The sequence below is a fragment of the Larimichthys crocea genome, chromosome I, assembly GCF_000972845.2.
Source record: "Larimichthys crocea isolate SSNF chromosome I, L_crocea_2.0, whole genome shotgun sequence".
Taxonomy (NCBI): Eukaryota; Metazoa; Chordata; class Actinopteri; family Sciaenidae; genus Larimichthys; species Larimichthys crocea.
The window spans coordinates 21,626,665-21,641,553 of record NC_040011.1 but is presented as its reverse complement, the minus strand read 5'-3'; the positions used below and the strand labels follow the sequence as shown (position 1 = coordinate 21,641,553).

The 14,889-nt window shown below is 42.0% G+C and overlaps 1 protein-coding gene across 1 annotated transcript; it reads right to left on the bottom strand.

Moving 5' to 3' along the window:
• Positions 1–551: 551 nt before the first annotated feature.
• kcnk18 (potassium channel, subfamily K, member 18) lies at positions 552–14,585 on the bottom strand. The gene is made up of 3 exons (XM_010743906.3): positions 14,057–14,585; positions 13,746–13,889; positions 552–3,052 (listed from the first exon to the last, which is right to left on the bottom strand). The coding sequence occupies exons 1-3, from the start codon at positions 14,286–14,288 to the stop codon at positions 2,229–2,231; spliced, it is 1,200 nt and encodes a 399-aa protein (XP_010742208.1). The 5' UTR covers positions 14,289–14,585; the 3' UTR covers positions 552–2,228.
• Positions 14,586–14,889: the final 304 nt, after the last annotated feature.

Genomic DNA, 14,889 nt, shown 5'->3' with positions numbered 1-14,889 from the left:
TGGGAGAGGGATCCCTCCTCTGTGGCTCTTCCTGAGGTTTCTTCCACCTTTTTTCCCTGTTAAAGGTTTTTTGTGGGCAAGTTTTTCCTCACTGGAACCGAGGGTCTAAGGACAGAGGGTGTCACTCCCTGTACAGATTGTAAAGCCCTCTGAGGAAAATGTACTTTGTGACTTTGGGCTATACAAATAAAATCTGATTTGATTTGATTTGATCTGCAAAGCAGCGTCCAAAAGAAAACTCACAGCAGTCTGTAAATCCTGCAATACATGTCCAGATCTCACCTAAAGACATTTAGCAAATATTAGCTACATGTTAGCTACTCAAGTAGGCTACATGCGGTCTGGTCTTGATCTCGGTTTAGGTGGTTTTGTGGTTTCTGTATTTATCTGAAATGGAACGTTCCAGGAAAGTTACCATCATGTTCAAGTTCAAAACATCAGGTTTCTGACCAAACAGTACACAAATGAATGATGTGTTGGAAATAGCATTTTTCTAGTGATTTTATTGATTGATAATTTGTTAATTACACACAGAAAACTAAGTGCGTAAGACCAGGTGTGTTAGAACTGAGCCTATAGTAGCTTGAAAAAGGCAAACAAATGAAGTGGCAGAGTGAAGTGAAAACACAAAATCTATTGGTGAGAATGATGAATAAGTTGAACAAGGTGTTTTGCTGCATTGATCAGAAGTCAAGAATAATCAGCATCAACAGTGAACTGTTCGAAATGTTTAGGTGCTATTAATTAAATCCAAAGATAGAATTTCTGCCATGCTGAAAATTTAGTGCAATAACAAAAAGAGCTAGCTAGCTGTGCCAAATACTTGCTGAGTTCTTAATCTGATTATTACATAAAGTGAATCATGCGTCAATCTGCCTTTACCATAGTGTATCTTTCTTTATTTATATTTGTATAAGCTATTTGTGGAAAAGTCAAATCAAGCAGTTTGACATTATACAGTATATTTATAGGGTAACAGGCAAAACATCATTAAAACTAAGCCTGCATTTTTGCATGATAGGTAGATTCTGACAGATTGTATGCAGCTCATCACTTGTAGTGTAACTGCATTCACTTGTTTGTGAAAGACAGACGCTAATAATGAAGAAACACACATTAAATGAGACTTATCTCCATAAATGAACATTTATTGCATGATACACTACAGTATCTTAACCTTCCTGTCTGTCATGCTTTACAAGTAATTCTACATTAATTATTAAGACTACTATGGCTGTGTTTCAATTATCGTATTTCCAGACATATTGTATACATTACATTGTGAAAATAGTGCTGAAGCGGTTGCAGTGCACACTGCAACATAAGTTGTGCAAATGTTTTGTATTTTTATTTTGGTGATCAAATGTTGCAACCATGTGGCTTGCTCTTTAACCATTCGACTACCACTCCACTCCAAATACACTTTGAAGTGGGAGTATGAGGTGTAGGTTTGGGTAAGGATTGGATATTACTGTTATTTTGGCCACTGAATCAAGAAATTAGCAATGATGGTGTTTACTACTACTGTGTATTGCAAGCTTAAATTATCTTGCATTATTATCTCCAATGCATATAATTGTTTGCTGATTATAATTCTAACACATCGTCCTCATTTAAACTGGCAAAGTAGAAAAGACAGTCATATACAGCCCAGTACTGGCTATACATGAACATAAGAAACATTTGAATGGACAGGTTTGATGAACTTAGGTATTATATGTTGTTTTAACGGTATAGAATCAAGAACCTAGGTCTAATCTAGACATAGGGTTAATATTACAATCTGAAAAATATTACAGTCTGAAAATTATAATATTTGTCCATGTTGAGTGTTTAATTGGACATAAGTGAAATTTAAAAGAATGAACACTCAATGCAAAAGGCATTTCATTTGATTTACCTAAAAGAAGAAATCTGACTTATAATCTAATGCAACACTCTTCTTTTGACCTCTATAGTGTGCTGTAAGGCACTACAATTACTACTGTACCACACAGTTCTACAGGACAAGAAATAGCCATTCCTTGGCAAAATACTGTATGTTAAATATGCAGAATCACCCTGCTTCACTGGGTGAAAGCTTTGGCACATGCACATTTTTTTATTTGCTCATGCTTATATTTGAACAACCAGTACAAAGAACACGATGGAGAAGTTCCCACAGATTTTTTTGATCTGTATCAAAACCAGGAAACAATTCTTGGACATGAGGCAAAGACTCCTCTGACTTAGTTGTTCTTTTCCTCCACATTTCCCCTGCTGATGAACTTGATGAGTTGGCGGTATAAGATTACAATTCGTGCTTGGCCTAGCTTGAAGGACATGGACATGATAGCCATGCCAACAATGATGAAGAGTGAGGTAAGCATGAAGAACTTGGGGTGTTTGGGTACAATGTCACCAAAACCAATGGTAGTGAGTGTGATGAAGCAGAAGTAGAAGGGGTCAAAACCCTTAAAATCATCTTCCCACAGTGGCAAAATCAAACCACCAAATAAAATGTAGGCAAACACGATGAAAAGAATCAGTATAAAGGGTACATCCAGCATTTCCATTCCATCCCCTAGCCCTGTGAAATCCCATATAGCATGTCCTTTGGGTGGTGGTGGTAACTGGTCTAGCTCTGGGCAGGAGACGGTTCTGAGCAGTGGGCCCTTTCTAAGTAAGTTCTCTCTGGCAAGAATCTTCTCGAAGATCTCTTTGTTGTTTTGGAGCTTGACAGACTTGTGCCGTACATCAGCTTGGCTGTGAAGCACCTGCCGGATATCAAGGGGTTCACGGACCACAAGATCATGGCTGAAAACAATTGTACCTTCCTCCATGATTGGGTGGCTTGAGTGTCTTGCCTTCCTTTGAGCCTTCCTTGGTGACCAGGTGTGGGAGCGGAGTGTTTTACAGAAGGTGTGAATATGTACATAGGCTCTGGTCATGAGCATAGCGAGAAAATCTCCTACATCAAGGATGACCAGAAGCATGAGAGGGATGCCCACCATGGCATACAAGACACACACCACCTTACCGGGCAGGGTAACTGGATACATCTCTCCATATCCTGCAACAACAGTGGAGAAAATGGATTTAAAGACATCTATAGCTTAACTCAAATCTATCTATCTATCTATCTATCTATCTATCTATCTATCTATCTATCTATCTATCTATCTATCTATCTATCTATCTATCTATCTAAAGCTGTTAGCACTCATACTAGCATTTTAATGACAGTTATAGTCATCATATCTTATAGTTAACAGTTGATTTATTTAATCTTCATAATAATGGTATATTCAAGAGAGTGACCATTGTAGATATTTCCTCCTGAACATCAGTGCGTCACATTTGTCATCTATCTATGTGGCTGAGGATACTTTCAGATGTGACCTGATTAGTTCAGTTTAAAAAAACTCTGGTACATTTATACAGTTGATCTGGTGGTCTGTCTGTCTTCAAATGTTTACCTGTCTTCAGCTGTCCACTCTCACAAGTTGAAAGCCGTCCAGAGTTACCAGCAGATCCAAAGTGAGTTCATTCAGCCACATCTCTGTGATGCTACACTCTCCATAATGCCTCTGTATCCTGGTTAGCACTGTTAGCACCTCCATCTTATTAGAGAGATCCCCAGGATAACAGATGGTTAAATAACACCAAGTATTGTATTGTAATGAAGAGATGGAAAAAAATGTGGAGACTCTTTGAAGCTGTCAAAGGCTCAATTATTTCTATTCCTTTAATCTGAAAGGTCCACGGATCAACAGATTTAACGACAGATTTATGTACATTAAAATTAATACAAGTTGTTGTGAAGTTGACCTTGGCCTGGATGCACAATCTGAGACACAGCAAAGGAATTATTGCCATTTATATGTTAAGGTTTTATTGTAGTAACTATTTTTATACTAAACCATCACTATACTAGTTGAGCTAAATAAGCAGGGATGACAGGTAGACTACTGAGTGGGCAATGGCATTCAGATGAAACTGCCTAAACAAGCATGTTGTGCCAACTGTGATAGTTTAGCCCAAACAAATACAATGTGGATATATCATTGGGTTCAAGCTGCAGAGTCTGCTCTTTACTTGGGTCAGTGTAGGGCAGGGGTCGGCAAATAAGTTTGGACCCGGGCCAATTTATTTTCTGACAATTCCATCGCGGGCCATGACTATGACTTTCATTTAATGAAACACATTTGTTCACGTTGTCCGTTGCATGAGGGCCACAGGACACTTTTACTTTCCACAGGTTACGCACGCACGTGCCAATTAGTGTTCCAACCTGTGCGTCAAGTAAAGAGGCTGCGAGGATGTTCTGGCTGCTGTCACGTTACTTATCAGCTACTTTTCAATAAATGTTGTAAAAATGTGGAATTGTTGTATTTTGACAGGAAACATGAGGTTTAAAAGATATATTAAATTTAAAATAAATCAACGTCATCTAGCGGGCCAGATATAATTGATGGCGGGCCAGTTTTGGCCCGCGGGCCGCTAATTGCCAACCCCTGGTGTAGGGTTTACCTGCGGATTAAGAGTATGTGAGGGGCCAGGTTACAGAACGGTGTTGCTTATCAGAAGACTCTGTAATAAAGGGCTTCATTACTAGTATCTATCATGCATACATTAGCATGTATCAATAATGTGTGTTTGTAGATGTACAGTCCCATATACTGTGGCAGGGGTCCAGGTCACTGCCAGTGGAAGGCTATATAAGGCTGCTAGTTCCATTATAAGTTGCCACTGTCAGGACCACATTTTGCCTGTGGTCTCTAAGTCTGTCTGTATTGTTAAACATTATTATTGTGGGTGAAATCAACACCTGGTTGTTCTGCCTCAGTGGACGGTCTTATCATAGATCTAAACATCACTTAACTTGGATGCTTGGCTGCTTGAATGCTCACATTTGGCACATTTCATTGTGTATTAATAATTGTCAATAAAATAAATGTAATAAAAAAAAAACATTCATGCAATGTAGGCCCTAAAATAAGTGGCAAACTGGCAGACAGTGAACCTATACAGTGTACCTTGAGGCTTTCCCTTAAACACTCATTATGGTGGTTGTGGAGTGATGAATGAGTTTCCAACTAAGAAGACAGCACAGAAAACAATGTGCCTCTAATCTCTAACAACCTCTAATAAGCTTTTTGTGGTGATGTAAAAGGCATTCTCCTCTGAGAGTGCCCTCTCTTCAGTGAGTTGTGGGCTTCCTGTTGCTGCTGAGCAATTAGCCATTAGCTGGAATCCTTTAACCACTTATCTGTATGTATCTGAGAGTAACAAACTGGCTAATGTACAGTATCTTCACTAGGTTCTTACACATCAAAAAGGTAGAACAAATTGTATAAAACATTATCACTAATAAGTAAAAAATATATATATTGGCAATGTTCTCAAACTACTGAACATCTTGAAACAGATGTTTAGCTAGTGGGTTTGAGGTTCGAAATGTATGCAAGACAAAGAGTCTACTGCCAAGCAAGTAGCCAAGGCACCACCCTTCATCTGAACTAAACAAGAGTATTTCCAATGCGTGAAAACACATCTGCTATGTACTACGTACCATTGCTAATAGTTTGATTTAGCCAAGGTGTCAGAAGATGATCTTCCTTTGTGCTTTTCAGTAGCCTAAATATTCAGTAAATATGACATAAAAAAAAAATATGATTCATCTAAACAAAACAGTTCAGCTATGAGCCCTTTCCTTGGCTTGTATTTCTAGACTAGCTTTCTAGTATAATAAAATCTAGTTTTTTTGTTTATTGAAAAAAATGATCATGTGGGATAATTCATAATAATTAATGTGGATGCTTCATCAAATTGCTAAATCTAAATGAATTTTCATGAAATACTGCCACACGGTGCTCCTTTTCCTTCTCCTCCTCCATCTGTTGCTGGCCAGGCCTGGCTGACTGCTTGCTTACTTGTTTGCCTGCCGCCTCTGAGTCACGTGATGGCACAACACCAAAACACAGCAGGGGAGAGTTGGGGGTATGCGAATTGAAGAGAGTGGTGTGTTACCACTTGCACACAACCACTGTGCTGTAACAGGAGTTGTGTACTGATCGTAGAGAAGAGAAAGTGAAACTTAATTATCGATCTCATCACGCAAGTATCGATCACTACCGATACCAACGCTGGTATCAATACTCAATCAATATTTTAGATTGTTCCGCCCACAACTTGGGAGCTGAGCAAGGTGTGCCTGCTCTGCACTGTGACGGGTCAGACAGACAGTCAGGTCAACTCTTTGATGAAACTGCAGCAGTGCATAAATTACACTGGTATCGATCAACACCGATACCATTGGTGGTATTTGTTGATTGCACTAGGAGTGAAACATAAAGAAGCCTTTATGAACTGCACCACAAATAAAGTTTTGGTGGCGTCTTGATGGTCTTATGGACTTATGTATTTTCTACACTTTTGAATCACAGATTCAGAGGTAAATACTTTTAAGGCCTGCTGAATGATTTGCAGGATTTGTTTCCCCATCATCTACACAAGTACAGATTCTTAGATCAGCTTCCAGATGGGTAGGATAACTAGACTAAGTGCATAAACCAACAGCAGCTGACATTTCTTATGATAAACTGTGACTGGGGCACTGGCCCCGCAGTGACTACCATGTGGCCACCACGCACCTGTCAGTCCTCAGGTATTGTAACCATTCAAAAACAGCTGCCGTCTGATAATGAGACACACCAGCCACACGGGAAAAAAGGCAGTTGTAATCTTTTTTTAGGATCAACTTGTTAGATTGCTTTTCAGTAAGTAATGCAGTAATTATGTGACAGTACTGTGTGCAGACCACAATATGGTCTAGGTTCAGAACAAAGTATCTCAACAACAACTCTCTGCATTATCAATTCATTTTCTATGGATTTTTATTGATGGCTGGTGCACTTTATTCCCACCGCAATGTACAGCTAAATCTAATAATCATATTTCCACAAAAATGTCAGTGAATAATGAACTCTAATAGTTTTGGAGACATTTCCTCTTGCATGTGAGATATCTCAGAATGAATCATGTAGGTTTATTTTCTCAAGGGTCTAGTAAAGTTTCTGGAATCTAACAGTGGATAAAATAGATGACATCATCTGAGCATTGTTACGATTAATGATCAGAAACTGAAAGAATTCCTGCTGCATGGTCAGTGTGAATCATTTATCTTTGAAGAATCTACATCAAACAATATATATTTTCATACCAATGTTGTTTGCCCTTTTTGTCATTTGCTCACTGCAGTGAACACTTGCAGGACAAGCTTGAAGAAAGTGTGGAGTCAACAGCTGACAGTAAGATCTTCTAGAATTCACTTCAGGTAATTTAACTAGGATTAATTATACTCTGCTGTACCCGAAACTGGATTGGACTCAGGTGTGAACAAGTGACACGCCCCCGAAACCACAGCCTTTTGTAATTTGCAAAAGAGGGCGGACTTCTCACTTATCAAGGAGCTTAAATAGACACAGTGAACTCCCATCTTCAGGACAAGCTTGAAGAAAGTGTGGAGTCAACAGCTGACAGTAAGATCTTCTAGAATTCACTTCAGGTAATTTAACTAGGATTAATTTTACTCTGCTGTACCCGAAACTGGATTGGACTCAGGTGTGAACAAGTGACACGCCCCCGAAACCACAGCCTTTTGTAATTTGCAAAAGAGGGCGGACTCAGGGAGTGGCACCTGCACCTATTTCAACAAGCATTCTGCGCTGCAGCGTCAGCGGAAGCGTCAGCCCTCGTCTGAAGCCCTCCTCGTGTGAAGACCTACTTGGGTTAAGACAAGCGAGTCTACCTGCGCGAGTCCACCGAGCAAGGCAAAACTATCCTCCATCTGTCCTACCTATATCACCATGTGCTTCCAGAAGATCCCCGTAGTTTCTACTGCACGGACCCCCCTACGCCGCAACCTTCGCACCAGGAATCTATTTAACCTGCGGCCACTGGAACACTATACACCCACCAAAACCTTCTCTGTTGGCCTATGGAACTGCCAATCTGCTGTCAACAAGGTGGACTTTATCCCAGCTTATGCCAGCGGTCTATCCCTGGACCTACTGGCCCTCACCGAAACCTGGCTTAAAACAGAAAACACCGCCACTCAGGCAGCACTCTCCGCAGCTCACTCCTTCTCCCATACCCCCCGTCTCTCCAAGCGAGGAGGAGGAACTGGGGTCCTGGTTAACAACAAATGGAACTATGCTCCCCTGCTCCTCAACACCAACTACTGCTCATTTGAACACCACGCAATCAAAGTCATAGCTCCGGTCAAATGCTCAGTGATCGTCATCTACCGTCCTCCTGGACCTCTGGGTGACTTCGTCAATGAGTTAGACACGCTACTGTCCTCAATCCCTGAACTTGAGTGCCCGCTGCTGGTCCTCGGTGATTTCAACATCCATCTAGGCAAAGCTTACGCCACAGACTTTCTATCCCTCATCAACTCATTCGACATGCAACTAGTCAGTACTCCCCCAACTCACAAAAATGGCAATCATCTGGATCTCGTCCTTACCAAAAACTGCAAAACTGATGACATAATGGTCACACCATTACATACCTCGGACCACTTCTTCATCCACTTCACGGTTTCCCTCCCAGAACTACCTACCACCCCTCAACCCATGACCACCTCTCGACGCAATCTCCGCAACTTGTCTGCCACCCACTTCGCCTCAATCGTCGCTACTGCCCTTCCCCCTCCCAACAGTTTCTCTCCGCTAGATGTCAACGCAGCCGCAGAATCTCTCAGTTCCACACTAACCGCATGCCTAGATTCCCTGTGCCCTCTTTCTAGAAAACCAGCACGCTCCACTCAGCCCCGCCCATGGTTGACTGATGCCATCCGCTCGTCACGTACAGCACTCAGAGCTGCAGAACGGAAATGGCACAAATCCAAAAACCACGCTGACCTAGAAGCCTTCCAATCTCTCCTAGCGTCATTCTCTTCATCTGTCACGACTGCTAAAATGGAATATTACAACAAGAAAATCAGCAGCACAACTGACACACGGAAACTCTTCTCCGCCTTCAAATCGCTGCTCAATCCTCCCCCACCCCCACCTGCCACCAACCTCACTGCTGACAGCTTTGCCTCCTTCTTCACAGACAAGGTGGCGATAATCAGCAAACAATTTTGTGATCCCCCCGGTCACAACCTGCTACTCCCCCGAGACAACAGCGCAACTCTCTCCTCGTTCACCCCTCTCTCGGAAGACGAGGTATCCAAACTGATCATAAACAACCGACCCACCACCTGCCCACTGGACCCCATCCCCTCTAAACTCCTACAAGATATCGCTCCTACAGTAGTCCCACCGATCACATCCGTGATTAATGCCTCACTGTCCTCAGGCGTATTTCCAGCGGCCTTCAAACAAGCCAGAGTTACGCCATTACTAAAAAAGACTACGCTTAACCCCGCCTCGGTTGAAAATTATCGGCCGGTGTCACTGCTCCCCTTCCTCTCGAAAACCATTGAGAGGGCGGTCTCTAAACAAATCACTGACTTCCTCACCCATCACCACCTACTTGACCCAAAGCAATCGGGTTTCAGAAGTGGCCACTCCACCGAAACAGCCTTACTATCTGTCTCAGAAGCCTTAAAAACAGCCAGAGCACGAGGGCAATCATCTGTACTCATCCTTCTCGACTTATCGGCTGCCTTCGATACAGTCAATCACGACATACTCCTAACCACACTCGCTAACATGGGCATTACAGGCTCTGCCCACTCCTGGCTCGAGTCCTACCTCGCTGGACGCTCCTTTAATGTGTCTTGGCAAGGTCGTCTGTCATCGACTCATACCCTCTCCACGGGGGTGCCGCAGGGGTCGGTGCTGGGTCCCCTTCTGTTTGCCATCTACACCACCTCGCTGTCCCATGTTATCCGCTCACACGGCTTCTCCTACCACTGCTATGCCGATGACACACAGCTATACCTGTCGTTCCAGCCGGACGACACCACGGTCTCCGCACGCATCTCCGCCTGTCTCTCTGATCTGTCAACTTGGATGAAAGACCACCATCTCCAGCTTAATCTGTCAAAAACCGAACTCCTGGTCATCCCTGCCCATGAGTCAATCTGCCATGACTTCAACCTGAAAATTGGTACTGTCACCATTACCCCTAACCATGCTGCTAAAAACCTGGGCGTGGTACTAGATGATCGTCTTTCTCTCTCTGAACACATTTCCTCCGTAGCGAGGTCATGTCGCTATGCATTGTACAATATTAGAAAAATCAGACCGTACCTGACCCAATATGCCGCTCAGCTCCTGATTCAGGCTACAGTCAGCTCCCGCCTCGATTACTGCAACTCGCTCTTGGCTGGCCTACCTGCTTGCGCGATCAAACCTTTGCAAATGGTCCAGAATGCCGCAGCGCGACTGGTTTTCAATCAACCTAAAAGGTCACATGTCACCCCACTCTTCAGCGACCTGCACTGGCTGCCTGTAGCTGCCAGAATTAAACACAAAGCTCTGACGCTAGCCTACAAAACCACCTCAGGATCTGCCCCTGCCTATCTCAGCGCCTTACTAAAGGCTCACGTCCCGACCAGGGCGCTACGCTCCGCTCATACAAACCGTCTAGTTGTACCCTCGCCTCTCGCAAAGCGAGGTGACTCTAGACTCTTCTCTGTGGTCGTCCCCAAATGGTGGAATGACCTACCAACGGCTACTAGAACAGCAACATCCCTTTCTACCTTTAAAAAACTTGTAAAAACCTTTCTGTTTCGAGAATGCTTCCCTGCCTAACAAAACTAACAAAACTAACAACTACTCTGTGCTCCTTTACACCTTTCTCAGCTTATGTCCTCCTCTGTAAGTCGCTTTGGATAAAAGCGTCTGCTAAATGCAATGTAATGTAATGTAATGTTCATGACAGTTCTGTGCTCTGTGAGGGACTAGTTAAGACCAATTTTCTATTCTGGGTCATGTGATAAATATGGGCTCAGACCAGGTCAAAAAACTTCATTTGAAACCTGCAGTAATTGATTTCAGATTTTACAGACACAGTGCTACATTTGCATGTACTTAGAATTATGTTTCTGACTACATGATGAATGTTGATGAGTCTTTTAGTTCAACTGGTGAGAGAAATATCGAACTCTTTAGCTCCTAAATGCTCCACCATTTTCACCAGCTAGTTGCAGATCTTGTGCATCTGTCATTTGGTGCTGAGCAGGTCATGCACAATGGGTTTTAAAGCTTCATTGCTGAAAACAGTTGTCAATTTAAAAGAGTTCAAGCGTGCTCAAACTCTGTGAGTTGCATAGTTGGTAATAATTCTCTGTGGTTTTACCTCTCTAAGCAACAACTCAGATTATTGATCACTGTTAAATAGAAATATTGACTATCACTAGAATTTGTCGGCACACATCTGCCGTCATGTAGTTCAGTCTATCTGTCACTCAACCAGGGCAACCTAAGCAGGAGAGGCTGAGGCAGTTCATATATACAGATATTATTGGATGTGATTTAATTTGTAATTATGCCCAGAATGAAATCTCGCTCAGCTCACCTTACCCTCCTCCAGTCAAATGGTTACTGGTTTGATCCATGTTTACTAGGAAAGTAAATCCTTGTTCCAACAGTTGTCATATACAGTATTATTATGAACAAAACCAGACCCCCTGTCATGTACACAGACGGCTTACTGCTTGTTACACATTGCCTGAGCCACAGTAATATGCGGCTAGCACTTTTACTGCCTGGCAACGTCAATAGGAGCTGAACACACAGTCATTAGCACCAAAGTGCACTAAACCACAAGTAAAGTAGACCACAACAGAGAACACTTCCAACAGAAGAATGATAAGTCAGTTTTCTCTCAGTGTCACAAAGGCTTGTTTCTGAAGGTCTGACAAGTGACATATCAGTGCAGTTTGGTCACCTGACCTCAGGGTGTTTTACAAAGCGAGACTAACAAGTTTAGGGTCAGTGAGAGTAGAAATCTCTCAGCAGTTACTGGTAATTATATTTTTGTATAGCCATTCATGAATCAAAATAACTTTGGTCATCCCTTGACGGTTCTTTTAGCAATTCCATTAGGTTGTCAAATAACTTCAAAACTATTGTATGGATTGCTGTATAATTTGGTACAGACATTCATGGTCCATAGAAGATGAATCCTAATGACTCTGGTGATCCTCTGGCTTTTCCTCTGCCACCACCAGTAGACCATGGTTTTAATTTATCTAGTGAAATATGTGTGAAATATTGTCAGCTTATCATTTCCCTGCAAGACCTCATTGGTCTTGTGCACAGTACAAAAACTTCCTCATGCCCTATAGCTATTTTACTTGCATGTCTGGTCTTGATCATAAATGGTTCTTTGCAATCTGGTTGTGTCCCTGCTTATTTCAAGATGCAGTTGATCCGCCTCTCCTGAAAAAGCGATTGTGCCCTTGGCATTTCTGTGTCACTTGGTCCCTACATGTCTGCTCTTTTCCGTGGGGTGCTTCGGGGTTCTGTCTTGGGTCCTTTAATATTTTCTATTTATTTACTTCCCTTTCCATTTCCATCCACATTATTAGAAAAATGAAAGGTATCTCTTGCATATGACTGTTATGCTGATGGTATTTAACTGTATCCTTTAAACCTGATGAGACTGACAAACTGACTGTTTTTCCAAACCTTTTTGTACCACCACCTGCAGGTTGACATTTTTTGGTTAGGAATTTAATTTAGATTTTGAATTACACTGATTACCACGAAATTCTTTTCCTTTTCATTTAGGGCAATCTTCAGAGCAGAGTTTTAATTTGTTCATTATTTGGGTTTTTGACCAAATACTTCAAAATTCCCATCAGCCTTAGATGATGAGAATCTCTCTCTCTCTCTCTCTCTCTCTCTCTGCTGATCACTGTAAATGTAGCTCATGGTGTGCAGGAGGTATTGTGGTAGATATGATGATATGATATGGGATGAGTTGAAGATGGGAATAAGACTGCCGTGTCAGCATTTGTGATTGCTATATGCTACAGTATACAAACTACAGTATATGAAAGAAACCTTGAGAGAGATGTTTGACTGGGAGTAGTTATTGCCAACTCAGTTTCCTGAGCTAACCCAAGTCACACCGTGTTCAGATCACATACAATGTTCGACTCCAAATGCACAGAGGAGACAGACAGTTGAGACATTGCTCTAAAAGAGATGCAGTCATGACTTTGTGCCTCTACTTCTTTTGTATGAAGATCAAATGACCCAGAGCTGCAAATACTCACGCCCTCACATACTGTATACTCCTATACGCACAATTAATCCAAATAATTGTTTGAGAATCATACTGCCATTGTAAATTTATCAAAATAAATGAATCATTACCATATCATATACACAATGTTGTATTCCAACCATTTTCTTGTATTTGGCTAAATTTTCAATTAAATATTATACACTGTAAATATGAATGACAGCTGCAGTACTTAGTACTGTAACTCATGTTGACAAACCAGCCAGTACATTTTCCTCCTCTTTACAGTGGTCCTTGTTTTGGGGCTCTCTCACTAACTGACCAAATAAACCCAGTTGGAAGGAGCACATGCAAGGTCAGTTGATGATGATGTGTGTGATGTGATGCTCCTTCTACTTGCAGATAATCGCCCCATCCATGCTTATAAGATCATTCACTGGTGGTTGACCTCTTTTCAAACAGAGGAAGTAGTAACCTACCAACAGCTGGTTAGCTGATTTTGTACCAAAATGTCCAAAAATGTGTATAGACTTCTGCTGTAAACTTACCAACGGTTGTGAATACAGTGCAGCAGAAGAACATGGAGCCGAAAAAAGTCCAGTTCTTAGGTCTCTGGAACCATATGGACTTGAACTGGTCCATCTTTTTCTCCACCTGGCTCACTATTTGTTCTTGTGTACAGGAGGCGTTATCTGAAAACATGGAGAAATTGTGTAATGTGGAGTTCAGGCTCGGAATAATTAATATTTATTATTTTTAATATGATACTGTAAGTCTCATAGTCTCGAAATGCGCGTGCTGAGGTCCAGATGTATTAGCTCTTAAAGTCTGATGATATCAGACCTTTGTGCTTACTTACCGCTTTGATTCTGGACGGTTTTGACAATCTGACCCAGGAACTGCCGGTAATCCTGTTGGGTAGTGGACACGGCGGTGCCTCCTTCAATGCACTGGAACAGGAGCGCACCCAGCGCTGCGTAAGCCACCAGAGACAGACACAGTAAAAGGTGAGGAAAGAGCCTCCAGAGACGCGCGGCGCATTTTCTGGACTCTGTCTCAGCACTTATCCCTCTCTTCAATGCCACTGACATCTTCTTCTGTTTCTTCTACCCACGCTGCTCCAAATGTTGAGTCCTTCTGGACAGCGGCTGTGCGCCTTTCAGCTCGACTCTATGCTCCAGCAATGGGCGAGGAGGCTGCTGATGCAGTAAACACACCACATCATCTGAACACGCATTACAAACACTGCAATGAGGCCTCCGGGATATCCCTTATTGACTCTATAGTCTATTACTCCCTCTCTGACTGTCTGGGGTCCCGGCTGAGCCTAATAGATGCTCTGCCAGCCTTCACAAACATTTACACCACAGCCATGTATTCAAGTTCTAACCCAGCAATCTAACCTGACTATGTATTGTTAATACTAAAACAAAGAACTGAACCTGAACATGAATAATTACAAATCAACAGTCAACCTGTCTGACCATGTATTTAATTTTTTATAACATCTTAATTGAAAAGAAAGCGCAGCTGTCAGATCAGTGTATTGGAATAAAAAGTACAATATTTCCTTCTGAAAATATAAAGTAAAATCTATGATTGCTGATAGTCATAAATCAGAGTGATCTGCTCTCCTGAAGTCTCACTTCCTGTAAAATCAGTTACTGTGGCTGTTTAATCTCTAAAACAAAT

What these genes read in the sequence shown, in the direction of transcription:
- kcnk18 (XM_010743906.3), bottom strand. Translation starts at nt 14,288, where the DNA reads ATGTCAGTGGCATTGAAGAGAGGGATAAGTGCTGAGACAGAGTCCAGA. An exon ending in AACCGTCCAGAATCAAAGCG is followed by an intron (nt 13,890 to 14,056) that starts GTAAGTAAGCAC and finishes CCATGTTTTCAG; the next exon opens with ATAACGCCTCCTGTACACAA. An exon ending in CACTGTATTCACAACCGTTG is followed by an intron (nt 3,053 to 13,745) that starts GTAAGTTTACAG and finishes CTGTTGTTGCAG; the next exon opens with GATATGGAGAGATGTATCCA.